The sequence below is a fragment of the Oculina patagonica genome, chromosome 1 (assembly GCF_052425735.1).
Source record: "Oculina patagonica isolate OP01 chromosome 1, crgOcupat, whole genome shotgun sequence".
Lineage (NCBI taxonomy): Eukaryota > Metazoa > Cnidaria > Anthozoa > Scleractinia > Oculinidae > Oculina > Oculina patagonica.
Window position 1 is genome coordinate 42,500,533 of NC_135758.1, and position 25,161 is coordinate 42,525,693.

The following is a 25,161-nucleotide window of genomic DNA, read 5'->3' on the forward strand; positions in this document are numbered from 1 at the left end:
GCTCTTGTTTTTTTTTTTTTCGTTTCTATTCTTTTCTTTTTACTATTATTTTTTTGGGGGAAGGGGATGTTCAAGCGATAGAAGAATGGGCCACGTGCTATATATAAACATGGCACATCACAAGATAAATGTACTAGATGTATAAAATAATTGTAATACACCACTTTCATAATGGCGGCCAATTTATTTATTCTTTTATATGTATGTTAATTAGCCCTACTGGCCTCGTCAGCATGTGAAAAATTCAAAAGAATTTTTACTCTAAAACGAGGCCAGTAGGGCTAATTAACATACATATAAAAGAATAAATAAATTGGCCGCCATTATGAAAGTGGTGTATACAATGGAACTTCGATTAAACGAGCCTCTATATAACGAGTTCTTCGGATGACGAACGATATTCTTCAGCCCGGCCAAAGTTACAGTAAAATGTATGGAACAGAACCTCGATATAACGAAATCCTCGTAATAACGAACACAATCCCCCCAAACGTAAAATGTACCTTAATATAACGAATTTCAGTTAACGCACGACAAAAGTTTAATGTAGAACAGACCAACAACAGGCCCGTAGGGTGGATTTTGTCGAGGGGGGTTCTTTTATTTTTTGGGAGGTATTTTTTAACGTCGAAGGCGCTAACACGAGCACCGAAGGCGCGAGCCTCTAGGGGGTCTGGGGGGCATGCCCGTAGGAAATTTTGCAAATTTAGGTTGTCGCAAGTGCCATTTCCTACATTTTTACATCATTCCTGAAGTAGGATGCATTTTCCTTTGATATTAGCTCTTCGGAAAGTAATTTTCATTCTAAAAAAATTCTGAAATGTTCAGAAATGAGTGTGTGCATTTAGACAGTTTTCAAAACTCAAATATTAAAATTACATTCAGGGTGTATGGATGAGTGGACAAGAAATTGAAAGAATGACGAATTATCTGACATGTTATACAATTATATGTTTACTTTAGAAACAACTACTGAACATGTTCCATGTCTTAGCAAGTACATAATATCTGTTTGTTCTCGGGGGTAATTCTATAACTTTTAGAAATTTTGGTTTGGAGTCTTTTGCAATGCTTACACACGTACTGTCTTAGACTAAGAGCTTTGTCCAGAAATCCACAAAACAAAAATGCAACAAATGCGCATGCTTGCTTATCCAGCCAACCAACGCTAGTTCTGATTGCCGCGGGCGCCAGGACAAGGATGAAAGCAAGACGAGCATCAATTAACCAATCCAAAAGATTAGAACTTCTCATGAGTCATTATAGTGCCAAAATGTTGCGGCTTCCTCTGATAATCCTGGCCAGGAAGTTAGGTCGTCCGTGTAATCGACTGGTCACAGTCTTTTGATTTTTTTGTGTAAATTTTTTTGTCTTTTCAAACCCCCCAAAATGCCAACTTCAAAAGTTTTAGGGGGTTCATTCGAACCCCTAGACCCCCCCCCCCCCCCCACCCTACGGGCCTGAACAAATATGAAAATACTTTTTAAAATGACTTTAGTCCCAGAAGGAGAACAACTTCAAACATATGTCCATACCTACGTGAAAATTAAACATTGAAGCACAAATATTATTTTTGACAGTCGTTCAGACAGTTCGGATACTGGGTAGTGCAACATCGCAGCGTGAAAAACAATTATTAACTATACCTCGATATAACGAACAATTTGGTTGTTTTTCTGCAAATTCGTTACATCGAGGTTTTCGATATAACGATATAAGGAACAAATTTCACCAGTCCCTTGGCACTTCACTAAATCGAGGTCTCACTGTATAAGGGACTGGTCAATAAGTAGGGTGGGGGGGGGGGGGTGGGGTGGCCAGAGCAATAAAGGGTGTGGGTCATCTTTTTTTGAGCCCTCAAAACGCAGTAGGTTATGTAGGATGTGGGTTGTGATTTTTATATACTCACTTTAAACTGTTATGAAGAAGAAAAAGAAAGTACTTATTAAAAGAGGGTAGGTTCTCTTAAAGTAAACATTCACTTATAAACTTCTGACCCTCAATTGATAAACCAGAAAAAATAACAGAGCAAATACTATGTAGTTATTGACTGAGTGGGAGGGCCGGACGGCCCGACCTAACTCAGTCAATAAGCATTTTATCATATGACCTGACTGAATTTTTTTTTCTTTCTATTCGTGGATACAGACGCGGCAGCCCGTTTCGCGCGCATTTTGAAAAGCCAATGGTAGCTCGTAATTTGTTTGGGAAGCCAGTAAAGTGCATTTGAACTGCCGATGTGCGTACAAAGTTTTTAAACTTCTGTTAAAATTGTCAACCAAATCACCAAGTTTTAGCTCCATTCCAAGAAGATTTAAATCCGACTAAATGCCTCGTACATGATTGCAGTAAGTAGAAATTTCAAAGGAAACGTTTATGAAGGACTACAACAAAGAATTTGCACGACGTTTCGGCTAGTCTTGCTCGTCTCTCGGCGAAGACTGCATGAATTTATCCTGATTGAACAACTTAGCGACGTTTCTTCTGAGCCGAAATTCACAATTGGTTTGAACGAGAGGATTAATTAATTTTCCACCAAGAAGGATTTTGGATATTAAAAACAACATTAGATCTTAATCTACGAAACTACATAAAGACTTGGAAAGGGATTGTACTGGCAGTTCAGGATTTTGCTTCGCTTCGTTTCCCTTCGGCTTCAAGTTGTTTTGTTTACCACGGATCATAGGATTCATGAATGTCTGCTGTTGCTGCTTAGTCCTTGAATTCGTTAGTTCCTCGACGATGTTGAGCTCTGCATTACAGTTGATGTCCAAATTGTGCTTAAAATGCTTTGTGAAAACAAGCGGAAAACTGTGTCATTATCAGGTTAGTCGTAAACATGTACTCGCATATTGTTTGTTGTGATTAAAAATTACGCAGCAGAAAGAGAAATTTGAGTTTACTTCGCTTTTGCATTTTGTCTTCAATGTTTATCATGACTTCAAACCAGGATACGTCTTTGTCCGATTTAATGTTGGTTTTTTTTGACGGCTTTTATTTCGATTTTATTGTTGTTGTCAGGAGTATTTCTTCATCAATTGGCAAGTTTAAACACGTTTTGTTTTCATTTTTGCGCCTGCAAACTACATCGCTTTCTAGATAGTAAAGTTTTGATAAACATGTTGGACATTCTTTGCCTTTTAGAAAAATCTTAACTATCATTTATCTGAATTCAAAGCTGTGGAATCATTTGGTTCCAATTCCGGCATCTCGCAGCAGTAGCGGGGCCGTACGCTTTTCTAGTGGGGCCGTACGGCTATATAAATAACTTGTGAGAGGCACGGTGGCCTAATGGTTAGTGTGCCAGACTCCTGATCGAGCGGTTTGGGTTCAAGGCCTGGCCAGCTAGGGTCATTGTGTTCTTGGACAAGACACTTTATTGTCATGGTGCCTCTCTCCACCCAGGACATAATGCTGGGGGATACCCTGCAATGGACTAGCATCCCATTTAGGGGGAATATAAAAATTCCTAGCAGCTTAATGCTGCAGAATCTTAGATAAGCTCCTGCAAGTAAGGGCCACTTGGCTTAAGGCTTCCCTTTCCTTCTTCATAAATAACTCAGATTAAGCAACTGATTAACGGACTAACAAATTTACTAAACTAGCTACCTAATACCTAAAAACACTAAACCGACTACCTAGCTAACTAAAAGTCTAAAATTATAGATTAAAACTCCAAAAACTTATTAATCAAAAGTACTTACAAAATGCTTAAGATAGAAAACCATTAAGTGTTATTCCTTGCTATAAATTGCTTGATGTGAGCAGTGTAAGATGTATTCTTGAGGGATTTCAGAAGGCCTAAAATATAAACATTTCCAATTTCTCTGGCCCACCCTGCACTTATTGACACAGTCCCTAAAATGATTTAATCCACCAGAAATATCTACCATATTGACAAAAAATAAAGTCTTTATGTAAAAACTCTTTACTCAGAGTAAGGTGGCGGCAATTCCGATGTGTATGATGGTGGAGGCGTGTTTGCTGTTGGGTTTGTGGGATGAGCTGAAACAAGAAATGAATATCAAGAAGAAATCAGATAATATTTCATTATTTCATATATTTTATATATCACCCTTTAAATCGATATGCAACTTCAGAAATCAAAACACACATGGCAAATACTCTTTTCCAAAATTTCCATCAGTTGAAGTTTGAAGGGGTTGCCGACAACCTTTCTTGTGAGCAATCACAAATTAGGTGAATTAGTGAAAAAATAAATTTTATATCATTTAGTTTTATTTGGTTTCTAAATGCAAAAGCCTTGAAATTGAAGGCAATTATCATAAAAATCAACAGATAGGCCGCACCTTTTTTCCTAAAATCTTCACTTGATATCAGGGGTGCAGCTTATCTGTGGGTACACTTAAAAAAGGTGCCAAAAATTTTTGTGAATTGACACTTTTATGAAAAAGTATGCAAATTAAGTTTATCTCCAACTGATGGCTCCAAAATCTCTTTTTTATCGATACGATAGCAACGAAACCTGAAAATCCTCCATCTTACGGTAAGACTGAAAAAATCTTAAAACGTATAAGGTTAAATTTGACCAAGTTTCTTTAATCTTCTGTTGGCATAAAATTTATTGATCGCCAGTTAAACTTCATGCATTTTCTGAAGTTGCATATCAATGCAAAAGGTGGTAATTATCATTGTCGTCGTCATCATCATCATTTTACTATAATTTGTTGGCTTTGATTTTTAAATTATAAGCTGACATGGTCTGTGCACATTGACTCAGTAAAGAAACATTTCACGCAGAAGGTTGGAGCATTGAAGAGAATGAGAATCCTCCCCAAGAAGGCTCTCGAGGAAATATACTTTAAAACAATTATCCCCAGTGTAACATATGGAATCTCAGTATGGGGAAATTGTTCTCCTTCTGCACTGAACTCTCTACATCATATTCATGCAAGAGCAGCTCGTATTGTGAATAACCTTAATTCAACGATGGCAGATGACACATGTCTCATGAAATCTGATTGGCTGCCCATCTCCTACTTCTATAAAAAATCTGTACTGTTACTTATGCACAAAGTATATTATGAAACAACGACCCAATCAATATGCGAACTGTTTTCTAAAAGAGTAACTTCTAGATCTTCTCGTGTTCCTAACCAATTTAACATCATTAGATTTAAATCGGAGACTGGCAGAAACACCCTACAATACAGAGGTCCTGTAATCTGGAATTTTGTAAATAGATTAGTTAAAGTACCAGATAATTCTTATTCTTTTAAACAAATTTTACATAAACATGTTAAAATTATAGACAATTTATCATTTGACAAGGGCCGTGCCGGCAACAGTAGTCGCTAATAAAAAGGATGATTTTATATATTTTTAATTTTTAATCTATTATATTTTTAATGATGTATGTAAATTTCTCTTCTTTTTATCTTAGTGTTAGTTAGTGTGCTAGTTTTAAATTTATAAATGTAATTCTTAATTTTTAGTATAGTAGGTCCACATCAGCCCTTTGGCTGCCTTTTTACCCAACCTACTCATCAAATAAAGTATGTATGTATAAGAAATGATTGTTTTTGTTTGCATAACACCTTAATGTAAGCATACAACTACCAGTCATTCATAAACTTCAGAGGTAGCAAAGCCTTATAGAACATACGATGGGGGAAGGGGGCTACAGTTCCCCCTACCCCCTGCACTGCCATTCATGATGTTACGTATAAACCATTGCCTGCTGCTAGAGTAAACATTAACTTTTGAATTTTTCCATCATGTCTACAATGTTTGCATTATGCAGTGTAAACATGCATACATGTATGACTGAGCGTTTTTTTTAGCTCTTAATTGTTTATTAAAATAGCTATTCGATTACCTTGGGGAGCATGATGTCCTGTGGCAGCATTTATCTCATCTGGCGGCACTGGAGCTCCAGGGTCCCCTGGTCCTGGTAGATTGTTTAAATCCACTTGATTTGAATGAGGAGTTATGCCTGTTACCATGACAACAAGTTTTGGATCCTCCCCTGGACTGTGTAAATTAGCTGGTGGTGGTTCTTTAAGAACTGTAAATTTTAAAACATTGGTTGGAACTCCATTTTTTTGTCAGTAAAACATTACCTTCTAGAACCTTTATTTTCATTCACCCATAATAATCACTTCCTCTGTTGTTTGCTAGGGTTTAGGGCATTCTTGCAACTTGTCATCTGTTGTTTTAAGAATTAACCAATAAAGTGACTTTTTCTAAGAGGTAATGGGCGTCCCTTTTAATTTTATGTAGCTCTAACATTTAACACCTATATATACAGAAGCAACACTAAAATGTTGGGATATTTGTAAAAAAAAAATTACATGTATATGTGCTTTGACATGATATCTATTGTTTTAGGCTGAATTTTAAAATATCGATTGGGCTATTGAGCTGACAGTGACAGTATGTTCCTCACAAAGTGAAAGTTGATAGCCAGAAATTATACCCAAATTAAAAGCTTTTGTCATTCACTATAGAGTTTTTTCTCGAGAACTCTATCAAACCTGTATAGCTCTTCGTTTCCACCAGCACGGGCTACTGCTTTCAAGGTTTCCTCATATAACGTGATCAGGATGGGAAAGCGTGATGTTATAGTAGTAAGCTTACCAACATGTATTCTAAAAATAGATGTTCTAGTACGGAAATATATATTAATGAACTTACTTCGTTCTTGCTTCTTTTTGTCAAATGTGGTTAGTATTATGTCCAGCAAGTATTGCTGACCGACACCTTTCTCTCTAATGGCATGACAAAACTGGTCAAAACCCGATGGTCCTTTGTCGCTTAAAATATCCAAGAATTTTTCTCGTCGCTTCGTTTCTGTTTTTTCTGCATTTATGTTCTCGGCGTCGACCTTATCCAACACTCGTTTGGATCTCAAATAAGTGATGATCTTCTCCACCTGTAGTTTATCAACCAATAAGTCTCTGAGCTCAATTAAAACTTCATTTTTTATAGACCAATATATCTCAGATTCTAGAGCGGAAGTCGAATTCGCGGCAGCCATGTTGAAATGTTGTGGAAGTGAAAACTGTCGGAAGTGAAGGGCCTATTGTGTGAAGGGGGAGTCCGCTGTTCGATACTATCGTGGACTCAAAGCCTTTTTGGAGACAAGATGGCGGATGGTCATGGCGGATTTGTTACAAGTTTTAATTTTTGTTGATTTTCTATAAAAACCCACTCATGGGCTTACCCAATCTAACTCCGGAAGAAGAATACCTTTTAAAAAAGTTTGCTTTGCTAAAGAAAAAGGTAAAACATCTGTTTTAATTGTTCTTTACTCTGTTTTCTAGCTGTAATTTTGTTTTCTGACTGTGACTACTACAGTACATGTTGGATATGGCTAGCGTATTTTCTGATCTTTCATTGCAGAAGAAGGCCCTTCAAAAGTCGAAAGAAAAGACTGAAACTCCAGTTGTCATCAAGGCAGGAACGAAGAGGGGTAATTATTTACTGTAGCCAGTATTATTGATGGTTTGCAAGTATGTACATATTAATTAATGATTACTTCACTTGACAATTGATGTATCGCAAAATGTAAATATTAAACAATTTAGTTAGTACTCATTCAAGATAAAAACAGACTATATTTATTTAACCAGTACAAGAAAGTATTTATAGTAGCAGGGTTCGTAGTTTCCAGGCTTGGAAAGTCATAGAATTTAAGTGTGGGTCATGGAAAGTCATGTAGAATGGTATTTTAATATATTTAGCCTGTGTACAGCCGTCCTGCTCCGCTCAAAAAAAAAAAAAATAACGGAGGGAACATCTGTGTTATGGCGTCATTAATCGTGTTCTGCTGCGAGTGGTTTCCCCAGAATGTGTGGGAAATGATCTGGTTGGCTCTTACAAACACCATTCATAAACGTGTTGTAAATTGCCTTTAATTTACGCGGGCGAGACGGGTAAGCATGTGGCATTCCAAATTATTTGGACGAGTTAGAGCATTCTGACTTTTTGCTTCTTGCTTGGTTCTGAATGGCACAATATGCTGCATAGTGTGGTCAAGAAAATTTCTGCACACTACCGGTACATGGTTTGTTTTAAAACCTTTGTTATTTGACATAAGTTTCGTTGGTGCGGGTTTTTGGCTCATTTCAATTTGAAATGTTTGCCCTGAAAGGACAAGATCTGAAATTTATTTGTACAAATGACGACTTTTTGGATTTAATAATTGCAATGCCAGGCCCGGCTTTTATTTAATACAATTGCAAGACTGATAGCACATCTATCTTTGTCTGGCTTTGCCAAAGACTGTTGTGGCTTTACTTTGAGAACGATAAAAAGTTTGTTTTAGAAATTTTGTTTTGTAAACATTATGTTGATCTAGCACTTTGTCTCATGAGCTCAATGATGCATCTCCCTTGTTGTTGTGTTATATTTGTTACCACATGATTTAAATTTGGTCATCCATTTATGTGAAATTTAGTCGATAACAGCTGGATATTAATTGGAACACGATTAACGAGGGCATAACACAGATGTCCCCTCCACGATTTTTTTTTTAGCGGAGCGGGACGGCTGTACACAAGCTAGTAAGATTCTAAGGTAGGTTACCTATTGTTTGTGAGGAAAAGGGTAAAACATACCTGAAATCAAGATCATATTGTTTGAAATTTTCCAAGAAAAATGATCAAACTGAGGTCATGGAAAACTTTGAAAGGTCATGGAAAGTCACAGAATTTCAAAAGCTGAAACATTTCATGGGAGCGGCAAAAGATAAAAGTTTGGACACCCACTTTACAATACCTAGCTTAAAGCTGAATTTGAGCTACCAGTATTTACATTAAATTAAACTACAGGTATAAAATATAATTTTATGCTTCAGATGCTCCAGCAGAAATTTCCCATGCTCCAGAAGATGCCAAAGAGATTGCCAAGAAACTGATTGCTTCAGGGGTATGGATTTGTTTATAATGCTGCAACTGTTTCAACTAGCTAGAGTCTTATAACCTTTTCCTAATCTTAACAAATATGTTTCAAAATTGGATCTACAGTTTTGGAAGTTGAGTTTTTCCTCCAATCTGACAAAAACAGCCAATTTACAAATTGCTTAAGGTGGCTGAACACACTTTCCATGCCCTGTCTGGATTCGAGTCCGTGCACGTGCGCTCAAGGCTTTGAGTCAAGCAAAACTTCAATGCTGTGCATGTGCAGTTGACTGACTGTAAAAAAATGGCACTTTCTGATTAGTTAGATTATAACTTACACACCACTTGTTGCTGCCGTTACCTCCCTAAGTGCAAGTTTCACAAGTTCTTGCATGGTGTAGATAATCACAATATTACTCATGCTTTGTCTTCAGGAAGTGAAGATTAAAAAAGATCCAGTCCACAGGGAATTTAAAAGGGCAAAAGGTGGAGAAAGAAGGCCAAAGGTACTAGTATACGACTGAAGTGTACAGTTTAATCCTGATGCATGTAACTTGAACCCTCAATGCTTCTACAACCTGCTAACTCGAACCGTTTTGACTTGTGCTTGGGTCATTTTGTTATTACTTGTGATAGAGCAGTTTTGAATTGAGTGTCGTAAAACCAAAACCAAAGTAATTACTCTAGTAATTACAGTAATTACATTGACAATCCCGCAGTGAACCAATCAAAACTCGAAGCAAAAACAAGTAGCTGACGGGAACCGCGGGAAAACGTGGGCGAGCGAGTCACGATTGGTTTTGGTTTTAGTTCTGACTGGTCGAGAAAGTGGTGCGAGATTTTTAAAGCAATCACTGAGTGTAGTAATGCAAAACCAAAGCAAACGCAAATTACTTTCGACACTCAAGTGAAAACCGCTCTATTGTGCAGTACCCTCAATAAAACCGCTCAATGGGGGTTCAAGTTATCAGGATTCTGTAAATTTATCATGTCATTGCTTCAGTGGCTCATTGATCATCATCAACATAATTATTGTAGCTGCAATATTTTAAGAACTGTCAGTCTTTCTTGAAGATCAGTACTTTTCTTGATCTTCTTATAGTGTGTTGGTCTCTTAAATTATTATAATTAGTCTAATTTTATGAACTCCATGCCATCTTGAATTTGATTGGCTTCAAAAGATGTTTCATCACGACATCCATGCCAGTAAGGAGCATGAAATAATTATTTGGCCAGGAGTTTAAGACTGCAGCCCTTGGCAACATCCTGGCATTGCAGATAGTGCAATCATTTAATGATGCAACACAAATAATTCAAAAGGCAATAAACAATATCCAAGCAGACCACAATAGCTAACCAACAATAATTTCTGCAACACCAAAATACATGTATATATATAGGTATTTTCATTACCTTACATGTATACCGTCGCTTGCATCTAAGCATGAACACATGCTACTGAAACATGATCTAAGTGGGTATTAAACATGGCATGTTTGGTGATCAAACATTTGGAGTTTAGCAGACCATAACCCAAACTTTTGCACTCAAAATGCTCACCATAAACAGTGAGTATGGGTGAAACTTTACTCTAAAAGTGATTCAAGTGAACCTGCAAATGCATATTGAGATAGATCAGGATCAATTTTTCAAATAATTCTCTATAAATTATATCCAATCTTTCTGCCATATTGAAATAAACCAGAACGTGTTGAACTTTCAGCGCAGAAGTTGTCGTTCTGTTCTGCCAAACTTCAAAGGTTTGATGACCAATCATGCCATGTTTAATGTCCAATTTGATCATGTTACGGCAGCACTTGTTCACGCTTAAATGCAATGGACAGTGCATATTTGCATGTAGTTGTTATAATTGTAAAATCCTAGTGTTTTTTTTATCTCTCCACTTTCTAACTTTACAGCATCCTGCTGGATGTTCTAGATTAGTTTGTACATGAATCTTCCCAAGTATAAAAAAAAGTATAATTATAATTTATTATTTAATTTATTGATTTATTTACTTTATAAATTTCCTGCAGGATTTTCAGCAGCAACCACCATCCAACAGAAATGAGCAGCAGGTACAACAAGGCTACTGGATGCTTTCAATTTATTGATTATCATTTTCACTGGTACTGCCCTGTAATATTGTCACATACATACATCACTTTTCTTTACCTTCGGATTTGTAGAGTAGCTTATACAGCTAATATCTCCAAGCATTTCACAGTAAGCACAGTACAATGGGCAAAGTCCCGTCCACAACCCTCGGGAACTCCATGCCCTTCTCTTTACGATAAGTGTCTGGTTTCTTTTACGTCCCCTGCTGACCATAACACTGAAGATACAGAGGACAGTGCCTACAGTTTATCTTCCTTATCCAAGAAGACTAGAATATATTACCATTTGCAGATGTTCAACCCTCCAAGTTTACTTTTTTCCTAAGTGGCCATTAATTTGGCCACCAACTACTCAAGTTTTGGTCGCCAGTGAAAAATTTTAGTCACCAAAGTAAGCTGATGCCTTCAATCATTCCTCTCAATTTTAGTCGCCAGACTGGCAACCTTGGTTAAAATTTAGTCACCAGCTCCAAAATTTTAGTCACCATGGCGACTAAAATGGTCTTTTACTTGGAGGGTTGATGTTACATATTGCAAAGGCAGCATAATTATTCTCCTCAGTAATTTTAAGACCCTGAGTGTTGGTCCGATCTGGGACTCAAACCCAAGCCCTCCTGTATGGTAGTCCGGCGCTCTACCAACTGAGCTAACCAGTCAGCGGTTTACTAGTAAAATATATTTAGGGGAAATAAATTGTAGTAAAATATATATTGGTATATAGGTGACAGTAATTTACTCACAATAAATGAACAGTAATCAAGAAGGTAATGTTTACAAAAAATTAACGGCAGTTCTCTCAGTAAATGCATAATTGTACTTTGTAATATCTCAATGTTTCATTTTCTAAAAATGATGCTTCAGTCAGTAAATGACCTCAGTCGTGTTTTCCTTTTATTCCAGGCTCGTGCTGCAGCTATGAAGAATCTGTATGAAAGGCAAGAGTTTTAAGTGAACATTTACATGTAGCATTTATTTTATGAATTTTCTACCAATCAAATTGTGCATGACTTCAGACTTGTACAGCGCAGCATAGGTTTGATTTCTATGTGACGGCCATTGATTAACTATTAACTATGTCTGCTGTGTTAAATTTACACTTGGTAAATCTCTTGTTTTTTCCTTTGTTTTGTAGTAAATTATCATGTTTATTATAATTTTACCCAGGACAGAGGAAAATGTCAATTTGTACCAACTGAAGGGCAAAATTCAACTAAAACATTATTATAATGTTCCGTGCCTGTCAGTGGGGCACCTGACTGGGGCGCCCCGGGCGCCGGAGAGCAGCAGGACCACCACCCGCGCAGCAAGATCTGCTGTGGAGAGGGCACTGGTGCGGCACCCGAAGCCTTACTATAATAATATACAACATACAGGAAACTTCTCACAATGAATCTTATTGTTAGAAGATTTCACCATAGATTTATTCGAGTAGAAACATAATTTTTAACATTTTTTTATTTGTTTCTCTTATTCAGCTTTGTGCCTTCATCTGCCACACAAAACAGACGTTTTTCTGGAGGTATAATATATTAAACCTCACTTCTCACTTCTTGTTTGAATCTGATGTTCCCAGTATTGTGCATCTGGCAGTCACCCATAAGTCTGTCAGTTGGTCTGTCACTGAATAGTTGTTTAGTAGGGAAGGGGGGTGGTGTGGTGGTTGGTGGATAGCTGGGTGCAACCGTATATGTCCATCCACCTGTCAGTTGGTCCATCGGGTTGGTCAGTTGGTGGATGGGTTGGTCAGTATACAAACCAACGCATTGGTGAATTTTTTTTAAGTTCAGGACACACTTGGCACAAGTCGCAGCGACATGTCTCCGCGACAAGTCACTCCGTGTGTAATACTTCAAAACAAGTCGCTGCGACAAGGCGCTTGACGCACAGCAAATTTGGAGGAGTGGGAATGTCAACTAGTTTTCCAATTCAATATGGCAAAAATACATGACACTCTGTCATTGGTTAATTCATATTTTGTCACAGCAACTTCTCGCAGAAGGGTGCACACACTGCGACAGCGCTGCTTTCACCCGTTTTGTCGCTGCGATGAGTTGCACAAATTCAAACTGGTTTGAGAAACAGTCGCTGCAATAAAGCACGTGTGATGACATATCTTGTATATGGACATTAATTAATAAGTAAATTTTAATGAGTTAGTTTAAAAGCATTTTAGTATAAGTTAATTTTAATGAGTCAATTTCTAAATTTGACATGTGTATCTTATTTTCTATTTAGGGCATGGATCTAGTAGGAGAAGTTGGTCTGAGGAACCAAGAAAGGTATTGTTTGTTTATTATAAAGTCAGGGCCGTGACTTGGAGTTTTTGTCTGTGGGGCAAGTTTTCCTTGCGGGGGCAACTGGGTTTTTTTAGTTTAGTTTTTCTTTTTTTTTCTTTAGTACTTTTCTTTAGGACTTTAGTACTGTTTTCTTAGTTTGTTAGTTTTCCTGGCGGGGGCAGCTGCCCCCCCCCCCCCCCCCCCCTCCCCCCCCTTCCGCTGGGTACAGCACTGAAAGTGTATATTTTTTACATGATTTGACTCCTTGTCCTTGGATTGGAGCAGTCCCGGTTGGAGCCCTGGGTGGGTCAGTGTTTTGTGTTCTTGGGCAAGACCCTTTACTTTACAGGTGTATAAATGGGTACCATCAAATTTACTGCTGTGGGTAACCCGTCACTGAACTAGCAACCCATCCAGGGGGGAGTAGAAATACTCCTGGTCACTTCATGCTATGGAAACCGGGATAAGCTCCGGCCTGAAGGGCCACTAGGCTCGTATGCAGACTTACCTCACCTACCTGGGATTGAAAAAAGAGAGGAAAAAAGCTGTGAACCCTTACTTTTACTATTGCTCTGTATCTCCTATATTTCAAAAAAAGTAAAACAATTACAAAACATTCCCTTTGTCTAAAGTGCACTATGTCTTGTTTTCTACAGGGTAACACCATCTATGTTAAAGGTTTTGGATTAACGGAAAAAATCCTTCAGGAATCGTTCACCAAATATGGTGAGTTTGTAGATTGATGATTTGTGTCACATAGTGGTTTTCCCTTCATGAGTATTGAAAGTAATTTCCAATTGCTTTGCCATACAGAGCTCAGTAAACGAAAAAGAAAATCAAAATGTATAATTATATTGGGCGATTTAGTTGAAACCATTTTTTAAAAAACCATCACCACAACCCAGATTTTCAGTTATATGCACCAAACAGTTTTTGAACAGGCACGTAAAATTTGAATTTTCTAACATATCATTTCTATATTTTAGGTAAAGTGCAGAGAGTTAATTTTGAAAAGGAGAAAAGGTAATTTTAAACTTGACAATTAAAATTTACTGAAACTGTCAACTTCTATTACATCAAAAAGACAACGTTTACTCTCATGGCCTTTCCGCTTGTCCATAATTACCACACGTAATCTGTAGAGAGATACTGAAGGGTTTTTTTTTTTTCATTAGCCAAGGCTTTGTAACATTTGATTCCTGTGAAGCAGCAGAAAAAGCCATTGATGAGGTATGCAAATAACAGTGACGTGCGTTACGTAATATAGCTTCATGTCCAGGGGGAGGTGGGTGGATCTCATATGAAATGGACGGGAATGCTCGACGTCTCACATGGTGGCGTAAACTACGGGTTTTGGTCTCACTTAGGTGATCAGAACGGAACGCCAATTTTTTTTTTATCGTCAAGGTTCCATTTAGGGTTACACGTGACGAAACAGAAAAAGACTGTTGCACTGTGTTAGTGGACTTAACCAGCAGGCATGAAAAATAAAACTTGCGCCACACCCAGATTGGTCTCCTTCAGGCGCACCATGTAAAAGGAGGTAAAAAAACCTAGAAGGTGTACTGCGTTTGAAAAGGTGAATAAATATTAAAACTACAGTAGGATGTAACTAATGAATATGCCACGATCAAAAACAGGCTACTAGTTTTCTATTTTTTAATTTTAACAACTAACTTAGGGCCTCGCTGCCCGCCCTTTTTAACTCTCTAGTTATTTCAGGCAGCCAGACCCCTAATTATTTATTTTTAAAATATTAAGGGGTGAATGAATAAAAATGTTGTAGTTAGTTGTTATATGTACTGTGAAGTGACCAGGGGTGCAGCTACAAGCGTTCAAGGTTTATTGACTTGCTTGTGTGCTTTCCTTAGATGAATGGCACGATGATTCATGGAGTGCATATTAAAGTGGCTCTTTCCAGAAGACAGCCGAACATGGGGGATACACAAGGACATCGCAGACCCGGTTTGGGATGTAGAGGTAAGGTATTATTTTACATTTTGTTTTAAAAATAAAACTACATAAAATTAGTCTGGGGACCATGCAACCCAAAACTTTGGTCATTTGTCGTTTCTCGTTTGCAGCGGACGTCTGGGGCTGAATTATTTTTAAACTCTGGCACAGTTCCGTAATATTTGCTGTCGGTACTTTTTAGCCTGCGAATACAGCCGCCTCTTATCGCTCCCGCTAATACGTGCAAATCACCAAGGCGTTTTTGCACGTCAGTAGTAGCGCGAGCGCTGAGAGGCGGCAGTATTCGCAGGCTAGTACTTTTTGAACAGTTACAATTATCTTCAGACGTGGATGTAACTATTGACGTTTCTTGTTCGCACTATTGATGCTCACGAGCTTACTCTCAAGTCTCGGCCCGTCTTTGTCTCTTAGGTGAGATGTGTAAAGTGCTTTTAAGCCATCCATGAACTGTTATTTTTTTTTTGCAGATTCTAGAGGGCATAGTGCAGGTCTTCAGTCACAGGAAGCAAGGGAACTTGTTTCATATGATGACCTGTAGACTAAATATCTTCACGATGGAAACTTTGGCTTAAACATCTGTTTTTCGTGGACAAAGATAGATTTCATGAGGACCTAACGAAGTAAGCCGGGAAAGTTTCTTCATTGTGTACAGAAAAACGTTATATTGTCAAACATATCTTTTGGTAAATGGTAAAGAAAAACAATACGGGCCTTTTTAATATTGCTTTTAGCTAGCATTTCTTTTACAAGTTTTTCGCAAAAATTTTCAGCAAACATAAATTATATGTTCAACCCGCTGACTACCACGCCTCCTCGAAGGTGAACTACAGTTATGTATAGGTATAAAGGCAGTAAAGCCTCGTTCTCATATGATCGCCCCGATCGTTTCTATCACATCGATCGTTTGCAAAAACTGAGACGATCGTAAGCAATCAAAGCGATTGGAAGCGATCAGGGGTTCTCAAATGATCATCTCGACCGCCTGGTATGAGCGGAGACCGAAGAATAAGCAATCATTTTAGCCCCAGATCCAGTACAATGGCAGCGCTCAATGAAAGAGCTAAGCTCGTGGCCGCCTCGAGATGATTTCCCCTACTCCTCCCCTCCCCTCCTTCCCTCGAAGATTTGGATCAATGTAGCGACACCCACCACCCCCCCCAAACCAAAATTTTCCCAAGCGAAAGTAAGTGTAATGTTAGGTGGGGAGGGGAGGGGGCAGTTTCCCAAAAGATTCAATGTAAAACTCTGCTTCCAAACCCAGGTGTTCCAAGGTTTTGTTACATGTAAATGGCAAATTAGATTTCTCGTGGTGATTTTCCGGAGGCGCTTAAAAGGTGTATAGTTTTTCTTATCGAATGAAGAGAGGAAAGTCTGTAAAATGTCAATGTTTAAAGTACGTGTATGAATGTAAGAAGTTGTATAATTATTTAATAAAGATTTACGAGTAGAAGAATAATGCTTGGGAATTTTTCTTACTAGTGTTTGTACGTTCCTTAATTAGTTTAGCAAATGTGGGGAAATAGTCCTACGTTTTCTTTTCCCAAAATGCTGACATTCCAAGTTTTTGTTTTTGAATCTTTTGCGCGGTCAGAGAAATAAGAGATCCACTCGGAACCTGTTCAACCGATCTTGTGGCATGTAGTGCAAATATCCTGAGATAGTTGTACTCGTTTCGCGTGTTATTTGTACTCCACGAAGCTGCCGTGGGATAATAAAATGTAAAAATCAAATTGCGCTAGCGGGAGGAGAAAGCACGTCCAACTCCACTGCGCACCCTGAATCTTGTATACGCGCATAACCACAATTCCTTGCGCCTTTGATTTTACCGCCGACTTACCGCAACAAGTGAACGTAAAAGCCTTTTGTCTAATAATGAAACTAGAGGGGTCCAAGGACTTCTTGCTTTGTTCCCGTTTAATAAAAAGTCGGAAGAAGACAGTCTCGGCGACGCGTACGGTTTTCAAACTGGCGGCTATTCCAAGTGGAGAAGACCCTGGAAACCAACCGCGAAGTTGCCTGGAAACGAGGTTGAGACATTTGCGCTCCGTTCTCAATCGCATACAGGCCATGATATTTATCGCGGTATTGCAGAATGAGATGAAATTTTAGAAATTCGAAGAAATAAGATAAACTGTGCAAAATACGAGCCCTTAGCGACCTAATCTCCCACGCAGTCGTTCTTTAGAACAACTGCTCAGAAACTGCGTGGGAGGCTATTAGCGACCACATGTGAAACCATTAGGCAGCTTAATTTTTAATTATGTAAATTATCTAGTTTGGTTATTTTTTCCCGCTCCGTGCGTGGTCGGCTGATAAACTGATTGATTGATTGATTGGTTGATTGGTTGCTCGAGCGGAGCACGTTGCTTCATCCTAGCCGCTTGCTTTCATCCTGACCCGCTCGAAAACCTTTTTACCTGCCGCTTTCTGTATTAGAAAACTAATGAAAGCCTTATCAACAAGGTTGTTTTGATCAGGCATAGAAGCATTGGTCAAATTGCTTTTCTAAAACGTGGACCAAACACTATGGATATTAACAAGCGTCGCGACAGACCTATACACTTTTTCCAACTGTAAGTATATGTTCCGACAACAATAGGCATTCTGAGTGAAGAGATTTCGTGTTAAATCAAACCGTGTGTCTGTCTGTCAGTCTGTCTTTTCTTCCCCCTCCTCCACCAAAACCCCCCTCTGTTAAAATTCTTTTTAACATGAAAAAACTGTAGAAAAAATGATTAGGAAACAAAAGCTACATTTAATTTACATAGAGCGGTTTTCACTTGAGTGTCGAACGTAATTCGCGTTTGCATTAGTTTTGCATTGCTACGCTTAGTGATTGGTTTAAGGTGGCTGAATACAGTTTTTATGTGGCTCAAAGGCGCGCGCTACGATTTTCTGCTTGACGTCATTATTGCTCGCGCGCGCTAAAATGGCGCTAGCAACTCTAAACAGAAACGAAAAAGAGTTCCATCTGTTTTACCGCGCTTTACCACATTTTTATACAAAAGAAAACTTCAAAATACTCTCAGATACGTCTTGAAACCTGGGACGGAAAACAATACGACAAAAAAGGTGGATAAACAGCCGACAGAGAAGTTTTAATTCTGTCTTTTATTATCGCTCGCGACGCATGGCGTCATATTAGCGCGCGCTCACACGCGCAATTTGATTCACTTCGGAGGTCGTAAAAGCCAGATTTTGATCCAGATTTTCTCGAAAACCTACCGTACAACCTATTATGAAACTTTCACAATTAAATGTAAGGGGTGAACCACGTCCACAGCCAAAATTTTGAAAAAATCTGTAAGACAGATTTTGAGCTATTTTAAAAATCGACAAAATATCACATTTTCCTATTTTGCGAAAAATCTGTCTTACAGATTTTTATATTATTTTGCATGAACGATAAATCAAAGCCAATTTCTTATTTCTGAAATTTTGAGGTAGGGTCGTACGGGTAGATTTTGAGAAAAACGCCGTTTAAACTACTAGTGCCAGTCCCCTCTTAAGCACTCGGCCGTTCATTTTAGCTGTTTATTAGCATTTTTATTTTCTAAATATCGCATTAGATAGTTTTAGGATGTAACAAACAGTGATAAGAGAAAGACAAAACTTTTCTGGAGATTGTACAAGAGAGTTAAAGGTTGGACTGATTTGCCCTCTCAAAACTGTATTAAGCCACCTTAAAACTCTCGCGCCACTTTCATAGCCAATCAGAAGTAAAACCAAAACCAATCGTGACTCGCTCGCGCACGTTTTCCCGCGCTTCGTGCCAGCTACATGTATTTGCTTCGAGTTTTGATTGGTTCACTAGATTGTCTGTGTCGTTTGTGATTGGCGCGAGTGATTACTTTGGTTTTGGTTTTACGACACTCAATTGAAAACTGCTCTATCTATCGCGACAACACTTAAATTCAGGAGGACAAAACCCTTAAATTTTTATTAGCGGCATAATACACATCAAAGTGAAGGCAAACGTCCAGGCCAAAGGCTTCGCACGGTGCTTGGCGCTTCTGCAGTACATCTTTGCTTGTTGAAAATCAGATTGCTAAATACATGTATTTCAGTTGCTAGTTAGCAACGTCCAGCGAATTATTGGGTAGCTCGCGATCGAGAAATGTTACAACTTGACTACAAAAGCAAATTTACAGGGGAAGAAGTGAAAACCGATATTAATACAGCTAATTCGAGAAAGTTTGTCGGAAAAAAGCACAAAAGTGCGCGCGACAAGAACGAAAGGTGGTCTGGGTATTCATTTGAATTTTGCATATTGGCCTGGAAGAAATGCTGCTTCGTCCCCATGCGTCCTCCTCCTTGGTAGTGCACGGTTCGCTTGGTGTTGTGGAACAGACGTACACGGTTCCCTTGGCGTTGTGGGCCTGACGCTTCCTAACCATCAACCCCCGCGCTCCCTGTTTTCCCGCCTTACCGCCTTTGCCGTCCGGCCGACCGGCGCCTGGGGACGAGGCAGGAAGAATGTACAAGTTTGTATTTTTGCACGTGAAGATTTTGTTTCTCCTCTCAGGAGGCATTTTTTCTATAGCTGTACTTTTACCGTCGGTTGTCTCTGAGTTTTAAAGAAGCTTTTTTCCGTATGTCTAGAGAGAGAGAAAACATGCAACTTCGAGTTCGTCATCTCGCCATCTTACTAGTATTCAGCACATGCAGTAGCTCTCTACTTCTACCCATACTACCTTTTGGTCTTGTCGCGTGCACTTTTGTGCTTTTTTCCGACAACTTTTCTTGAATTAGTTGTACACAATGAAATTTCATAACCGCAACTGTGGGAATGTTGATGAAGGAGATTGGAGCCTTTAAAACACGCAGAAATATTGTCCTTTCTAAGTAGCCTGCGTAGCAAGCGTTCCCGTGCGAGCGAAGTGCTGCTATGTGTCGCGTGCGAACGAATATTCTGGCGAAGAGCGAAAGATTCTGGCCGCGCGAAAATTGGGGCGAGAGCAAAAAAGGGAAAGGAGGGGGGAGGAGGTGGGGAAGCGAGGGAACGCTTGCAAGCAAACCCCGCGATTCTGAAAAACGCCCACCGATTTTTCCGGTTGATTTCACTCGTTGATTGACAGCTTGTCAACAAATTAGCCAATTTCATTTGACCGAAAATAAAATTTACTTCCTTCAAAACAAAATCCTCCACGTGAAACCTTGTCAAAATATTCAAACCCGCGAAACACTGTTGTGATGTCCGAAACACCACGCGATCTGCAGAGTTTGTCGATGCAATTTTAAAATTAATTTGGTACAGCATCTCAGCCGGGAAAAGCTGGTTATATTTCTTTAGAATATCTTTGTAAGGGACCGATCGTTAATTACGTCCCAGGGGGGGGGGGGGGGGGCGGTGGTTTTCAAAAAAGTGTAGTGTTTCAAAACTGAACCCCCCCCCCCCCCCAAAAAAAAATTTTAGGTAAAAATTATACAGAGACAAGAAAAGCAAGGCTGACACTACGTAGAAATGAAAAAACCTTAACGGGACAACGACATGATAGAGTCCAAACTGAAAGTCAAAAATGCAAACTCTGGACAGCTGTTTCGACCTGATTGTAGGCCTTTCTCGATTATGCTAGCATTTTTTTCGGCATTTTTGGGGAAAACGAGCATTTTTTTCGTTTTTTCTTCAAAAAAGAATTGCTAGCATTTTCTGCCACTTTTCATGACTGTGATCCAGATTTTCAGCGCTCAGAACTCAGAAGGATAAATAATCCTTAAGTTTCACACTTTTGATTACATAATTTGATTGTTTTCTGTCTGTTTCGACTGTTTGTGCGTTGTGTTACTTGTGTACTCGTGTTGTGTTACTTGTGTGTGTGTTTTTTTATTTTATTTAAAAAAAAAAATAAGAATTTTTTTATATATTTTTTTAAATTGTTTTATAAACAAACAATTATTAAGTATCACCTGTTGTTGATATGAGCATATAATGTGAGAGTTTTTACGTTTTGTTTGAAATAAAACAAAGCATTTTTTGGAATTCAAGTGGCATTTTTTAAGGAAATCAGGCATTATTTTAGCATTTTTTTGGCTTTATGAGAGAATTTCTAGTAGCATTAAATGCCAGTTTTACTAGCATAATCGAGAAAGGCCTACCTGATTGGGTCTCTTCAGCAGAGTGTATGCCGCACAGAATAGAACCGGATTGTCATTACCACGAGCACCTTATAGACAACTGTCTTCGCGCTGGTTGTTCTATTCTGTGCGGCATACACTCTGCTGAAGAGACCCAATCAGGTCGAAACAGCTGTCCAGAGTTTGCATTTTTGACTTTCAGTTTGGACTCTATCATGTCGTTGTCCCGTTAAGGTTTTTTCATTTCTACGTAGTGTCAGCCTTGCTTTTCTTGTCTCTGTATTTTTATTTTTGGCTGATTAGAGCTGTCGCCAGCTCCTACGTACACAGCAGCATTTTCGTCCGCGGTCCCTTGCTTTCTATTGTCAAAAATTATACCCCCCTTCCCAATTCTTGTTTGAAAAATGTACCCCCCCCCCCCCCCATCCTGAGGAGGCCATAATTCTCTCCGTCCTTCCTAAGACAGATTTTGTATCTTTTTGTTTCTCTCGCTTATTGTTTGTATTATATTGTTTGAGCATCCCATGCTTTGTAGAGAGGCATTAGTGTAGTGGCAAATAACGCGAAAAGATCGAGAAAACTGGCGAGCATCTGACGAGCAGCCGTCTGGGTCATTCTCGTCCCCATAGCCCTTTCGTTTCTCTTAGCCGGCTTGGCACGAGAAAACGGAGGGCTCTGGGGACATAGGATTTTTGAATTAATTCGAATTTTTTTGATTGGCTGTTTGGAACAAAGAATTCCAAAACGGAAGTCGAAAACGTAACGACTCTCTCATACATTCTTTTGAAACGTCATGACTGCATACATGAAGACCGGAAGTCCTAGGATCTAGGACTGGAAATCCTGTGTCCCCAGAGCCCTTCGTTTTCTCGTGCCAAGGCCCAGCCGGCTAAGAGAAACGAAAGGGCTATGGGGACGAGAATGCCATCTGGGTAATTTTAAAGATGGCGGATTGAGAGCTAGGTTCCAGGCTCAAGCGCGACCATGTCAAACAACCCTTCCCTCGGGACCTGAAATCGCGTCAAATTCTTTTCTTTTGGGATCGAGGATAGATCACTGACGTCAAATTCCCTAGACTGCTGTTGCTGTGTCATAAAATTTGACCCCCCTCATGTTTTTTACCAGAGAAAAATTAACCTCCCCAAAAGGGGCTTGTTTTAAAATTGTACCCCCCCCCCCCCCCTTGGGACGTAATAAACGATCGGTCCCTAAACCCTCGAAGCGAAAATATTCATACGAGAAATCCTTGCCGATTTTTGCAGAGCTGTTTGAATCGAAGTTGTGGAAAACCCCACGGCTATTTTCACAGCGTGTTTGTCATCCTTGCGCTCGCAAAATTAGAAATTTTGGGACACTACGAACTGGTACAGAGTTCGATAGAAAGCGAGGCTGCTGCTTGCAAAACTCCACCAAAGCAAATGTTTCAATCTACTTTATTACTAATATTCGATAATATATTGCAATATAACCGCTTACTACAATGGTGCACAAAGAAATCTTCAGTTTTACGTATCAAAGTTATAAACAGTGGCGAAGAAGCTCACCTCAATCCCGTCCAAGTTTCAATTGTATGACTTTCGTCTACAACAAGAGCGGCTAAATTCTCATTAAATGCGGAATTCTTCGACTTTAGTGAATCAAGAAAATGCCTGTCCGTGGGGGCTTCAGCTGAAGCGTACACAATATTAAATTTCCCTCGGTGTATGTCCTCTAAACAGTCAAACTTTTCATTATTGCGTTTTTCGGTGAAATGCGACAGCCAACGAACCATGAAAAACAGAAACAAACCAAATGGATCGAAATCTACCAATCACAACTGACAGACTTGACCTTTTGACCCAAATGAAGCGAACTTCTGTTTCCTAAGAGGTCCGCTAAGATGATTGACGGCAGCAAAAAGCGTAAACCGTTGTTCTTTGATCAGCAAGCACGAATATGTCAAACTTGTCAATCAACATAACTACGCCGCACCAATCAGAGACCCCGTTCGTGGGCGAACGGGTTTTTCAGAATCGTGGGGTTTGCTTGCAAGCGTTCCCTCGCTTCCCCACCCCACCCTCTTCTTTTCCCTTTTTTGCTCTCGCCACAATTTTCGCGCGGCCAGAATTTTTCGCTCTTCGCCATAATCTTCGCTCGCGCCCGACACATAGCAGCACTTCGATCGCACTGGAACGCCTGCTACGCAGGCTATTTCTAAGTTTTACCTAGAATCCGGTAGCCCATATAAAATGTCTCCTAATTGATAATTCATAATTATTCACTTCACTCGATTGCTTGAAAGTGTATTAAAATTGTTGGGAGTGATTACATGCTGATCACCTTTGCTTGGAAAGTTAAGCGTTCATACAAGTCTTCAGGATTTTTTAACAATTAACAAGGCTAAGAAGCAAAAGAAAATACGATCATCTCTTTCATCTCTAGATGAAAGACAGTCAAAACATTTCCTATCAAGGTTAGTAAGAAAGCTCTCCTTGCTTTTTAATTTTTTTTTTTTTTTATCACGGCTTATTTATAACCTTATCTACTAGTGGTACCTATCGGTAGAAATGCCAACGAGTACAACGGGACGCTTTATGATTTTGGTCGATCAATAAACATTGCGCGTTTTCTTTGAAAATCTTGAATGTTTATGGAATAAAATGCGATTTTATGAAGGCTAAATGAGGAAAAAGTTCTAAAATAATACCAAAGTAGTGAAGATTTAGTGAGAAATCTTGTAAACTTCATGCTATTTGAGAGTTTCAAGCCATTGTTGTCCGATGCCGCTATTTTGGAAAGGTTTCCGCTGTTTTAAAGTCCTATAGGTGGCTATGAGCCACTGAACACGGAAAATAAATTACGAAACAAAAAGCAAACTTTTACAAAGATTTGCCAAAACAAAGCATTTCAAACTTTCCACACTGCAGTTAAATCCATTCAGCACATAAGTATTCAAAACATTTGAGGTTTTAAAAGGTAAAAGCCTGGTCGGCCAAGTTTGTGGCCAAAGATGGAACAAGTTTATTTTGTTATTCCGAGAATAATTCATCACGCGCAATGCGTGATGTCTCAAATGTTACGTTGAATTGTTGTTGTTGAGACACTGCAAATTGCGTTCGGGCAACCAGCTGTTAGGAAAATTAAAGGCCCTGTTTCCCGAGAGAAAAACGCAGGACAATCCAGGAAAAAATTTAGTATAGGGAATTTATTTTATAAATTCGAGAAACGAAATAAAACTCTCTTCTGATCGATAAAATCCGTGTTGTTTACTTAGCCAGACCTAACTTAATTACGCATGCAAATTTGTATGACTTCGAAATTTTCGAAGCTTTGGAAATCTTGAAGCTTTGGAATGCATTTCTTGCCTTCATCTTAAATGAAATTGAATTCTAAACAAAGTTTAATTCAAGTTTCTTTCGTATTTCAATCTCTAGTTCGGGAATTTTTGGATTTTTGAAGCGAACAGATTTGAAACCTCCTTGTTATCTGAGACGCATCTTGTCTGGGAATCTTAGTTGCCAATGAATCATGCACGTGCTGAACAAATTAGTAGCGCGCTGATTGGCCAAACTACAACAAAGTGTGCACGTGCTGAACAGATTCTGGTGAACGGATTGGCTAAAAACATCAGAAATTGTGTCGTCACAATCTACCTTACATTACATTACTTACATTACATTACATTTTGGAGTGTTTCTGAGATTTTTTCGCATATACAAATCTTCTCGCGGCTCTATATTCTGCCGCCTCGTCAGGCCTTCTGGTCTTCCAGAAGGCCTGACTCGTTGGCAATCATTTATTTTTTAAAACTGCACTTTTGAACAAGGGCATTTGTTGGGAAGACTGAAGAGGACGTAAAAAACATGAACAACCAAG

At 39.0% G+C, this 25,161-nt stretch overlaps 2 protein-coding genes across 2 annotated transcripts; one reads left to right on the forward strand and one right to left on the reverse strand.

Moving 5' to 3' along the window:
• Nucleotides 1-3,894: 3,894 nt before the first annotated feature.
• Nucleotides 3,895-7,009, reverse strand: LOC144632582 (uncharacterized). Its single transcript, XM_078491261.1, has 3 exons — nucleotides 6,658-7,009; nucleotides 5,840-6,028; nucleotides 3,895-4,005 (listed from the first exon to the last, which is right to left on the reverse strand). Exons 1-3 carry the CDS (start codon nucleotides 6,998-7,000, stop codon nucleotides 3,929-3,931), a joined length of 609 nt encoding a protein of 202 aa, XP_078347387.1. The 5' UTR covers nucleotides 7,001-7,009; the 3' UTR covers nucleotides 3,895-3,928.
• Nucleotides 7,010-7,086: 77 nt separating this feature from the next.
• Nucleotides 7,087-16,231, forward strand: LOC144632468 (negative elongation factor E-like). Its single transcript, XM_078491137.1, has 13 exons — nucleotides 7,087-7,245; nucleotides 7,366-7,435; nucleotides 8,822-8,892; nucleotides 9,299-9,370; nucleotides 10,901-10,942; nucleotides 11,882-11,916; nucleotides 12,457-12,500; nucleotides 13,217-13,260; nucleotides 13,914-13,983; nucleotides 14,244-14,280; nucleotides 14,433-14,487; nucleotides 15,129-15,237; nucleotides 15,699-16,231. The coding sequence occupies exons 1-13, from the start codon at nucleotides 7,177-7,179 to the stop codon at nucleotides 15,767-15,769; spliced, it is 789 nt and encodes a 262-aa protein (XP_078347263.1). The 5' UTR covers nucleotides 7,087-7,176; the 3' UTR covers nucleotides 15,770-16,231.
• The last annotated feature ends 8,930 nt before the right edge of the window (nucleotides 16,232-25,161 follow it).

Coding starts and splice junctions, on each gene's coding strand:
- LOC144632582 (XM_078491261.1), bottom strand. CDS start 7,000: ATGGCTGCCGCGAATTCGACTTCCGCTCTAGAATCTGAGATATATTGG. Junction 6,029..6,657: donor CAAAAAGAAGCAAGAACGAA/GTAAGTTCATTA, acceptor TAAAATTTACAG/TTCTTAAAGAACCACCACCA. Junction 4,006..5,839: donor AGGACATCATGCTCCCCAAG/GTAATCGAATAG, acceptor TTCTTGTTTCAG/CTCATCCCACAAACCCAACA.
- LOC144632468 (XM_078491137.1), top strand. CDS start 7,177: ATGGGCTTACCCAATCTAACTCCGGAAGAAGAATACCTTTTAAAAAAG. Junction 7,436..8,821: donor CAAGGCAGGAACGAAGAGGG/GTAATTATTTAC, acceptor TTTATGCTTCAG/ATGCTCCAGCAGAAATTTCC. Junction 10,943..11,881: donor CCAACAGAAATGAGCAGCAG/GTACAACAAGGC, acceptor CTTTTATTCCAG/GCTCGTGCTGCAGCTATGAA.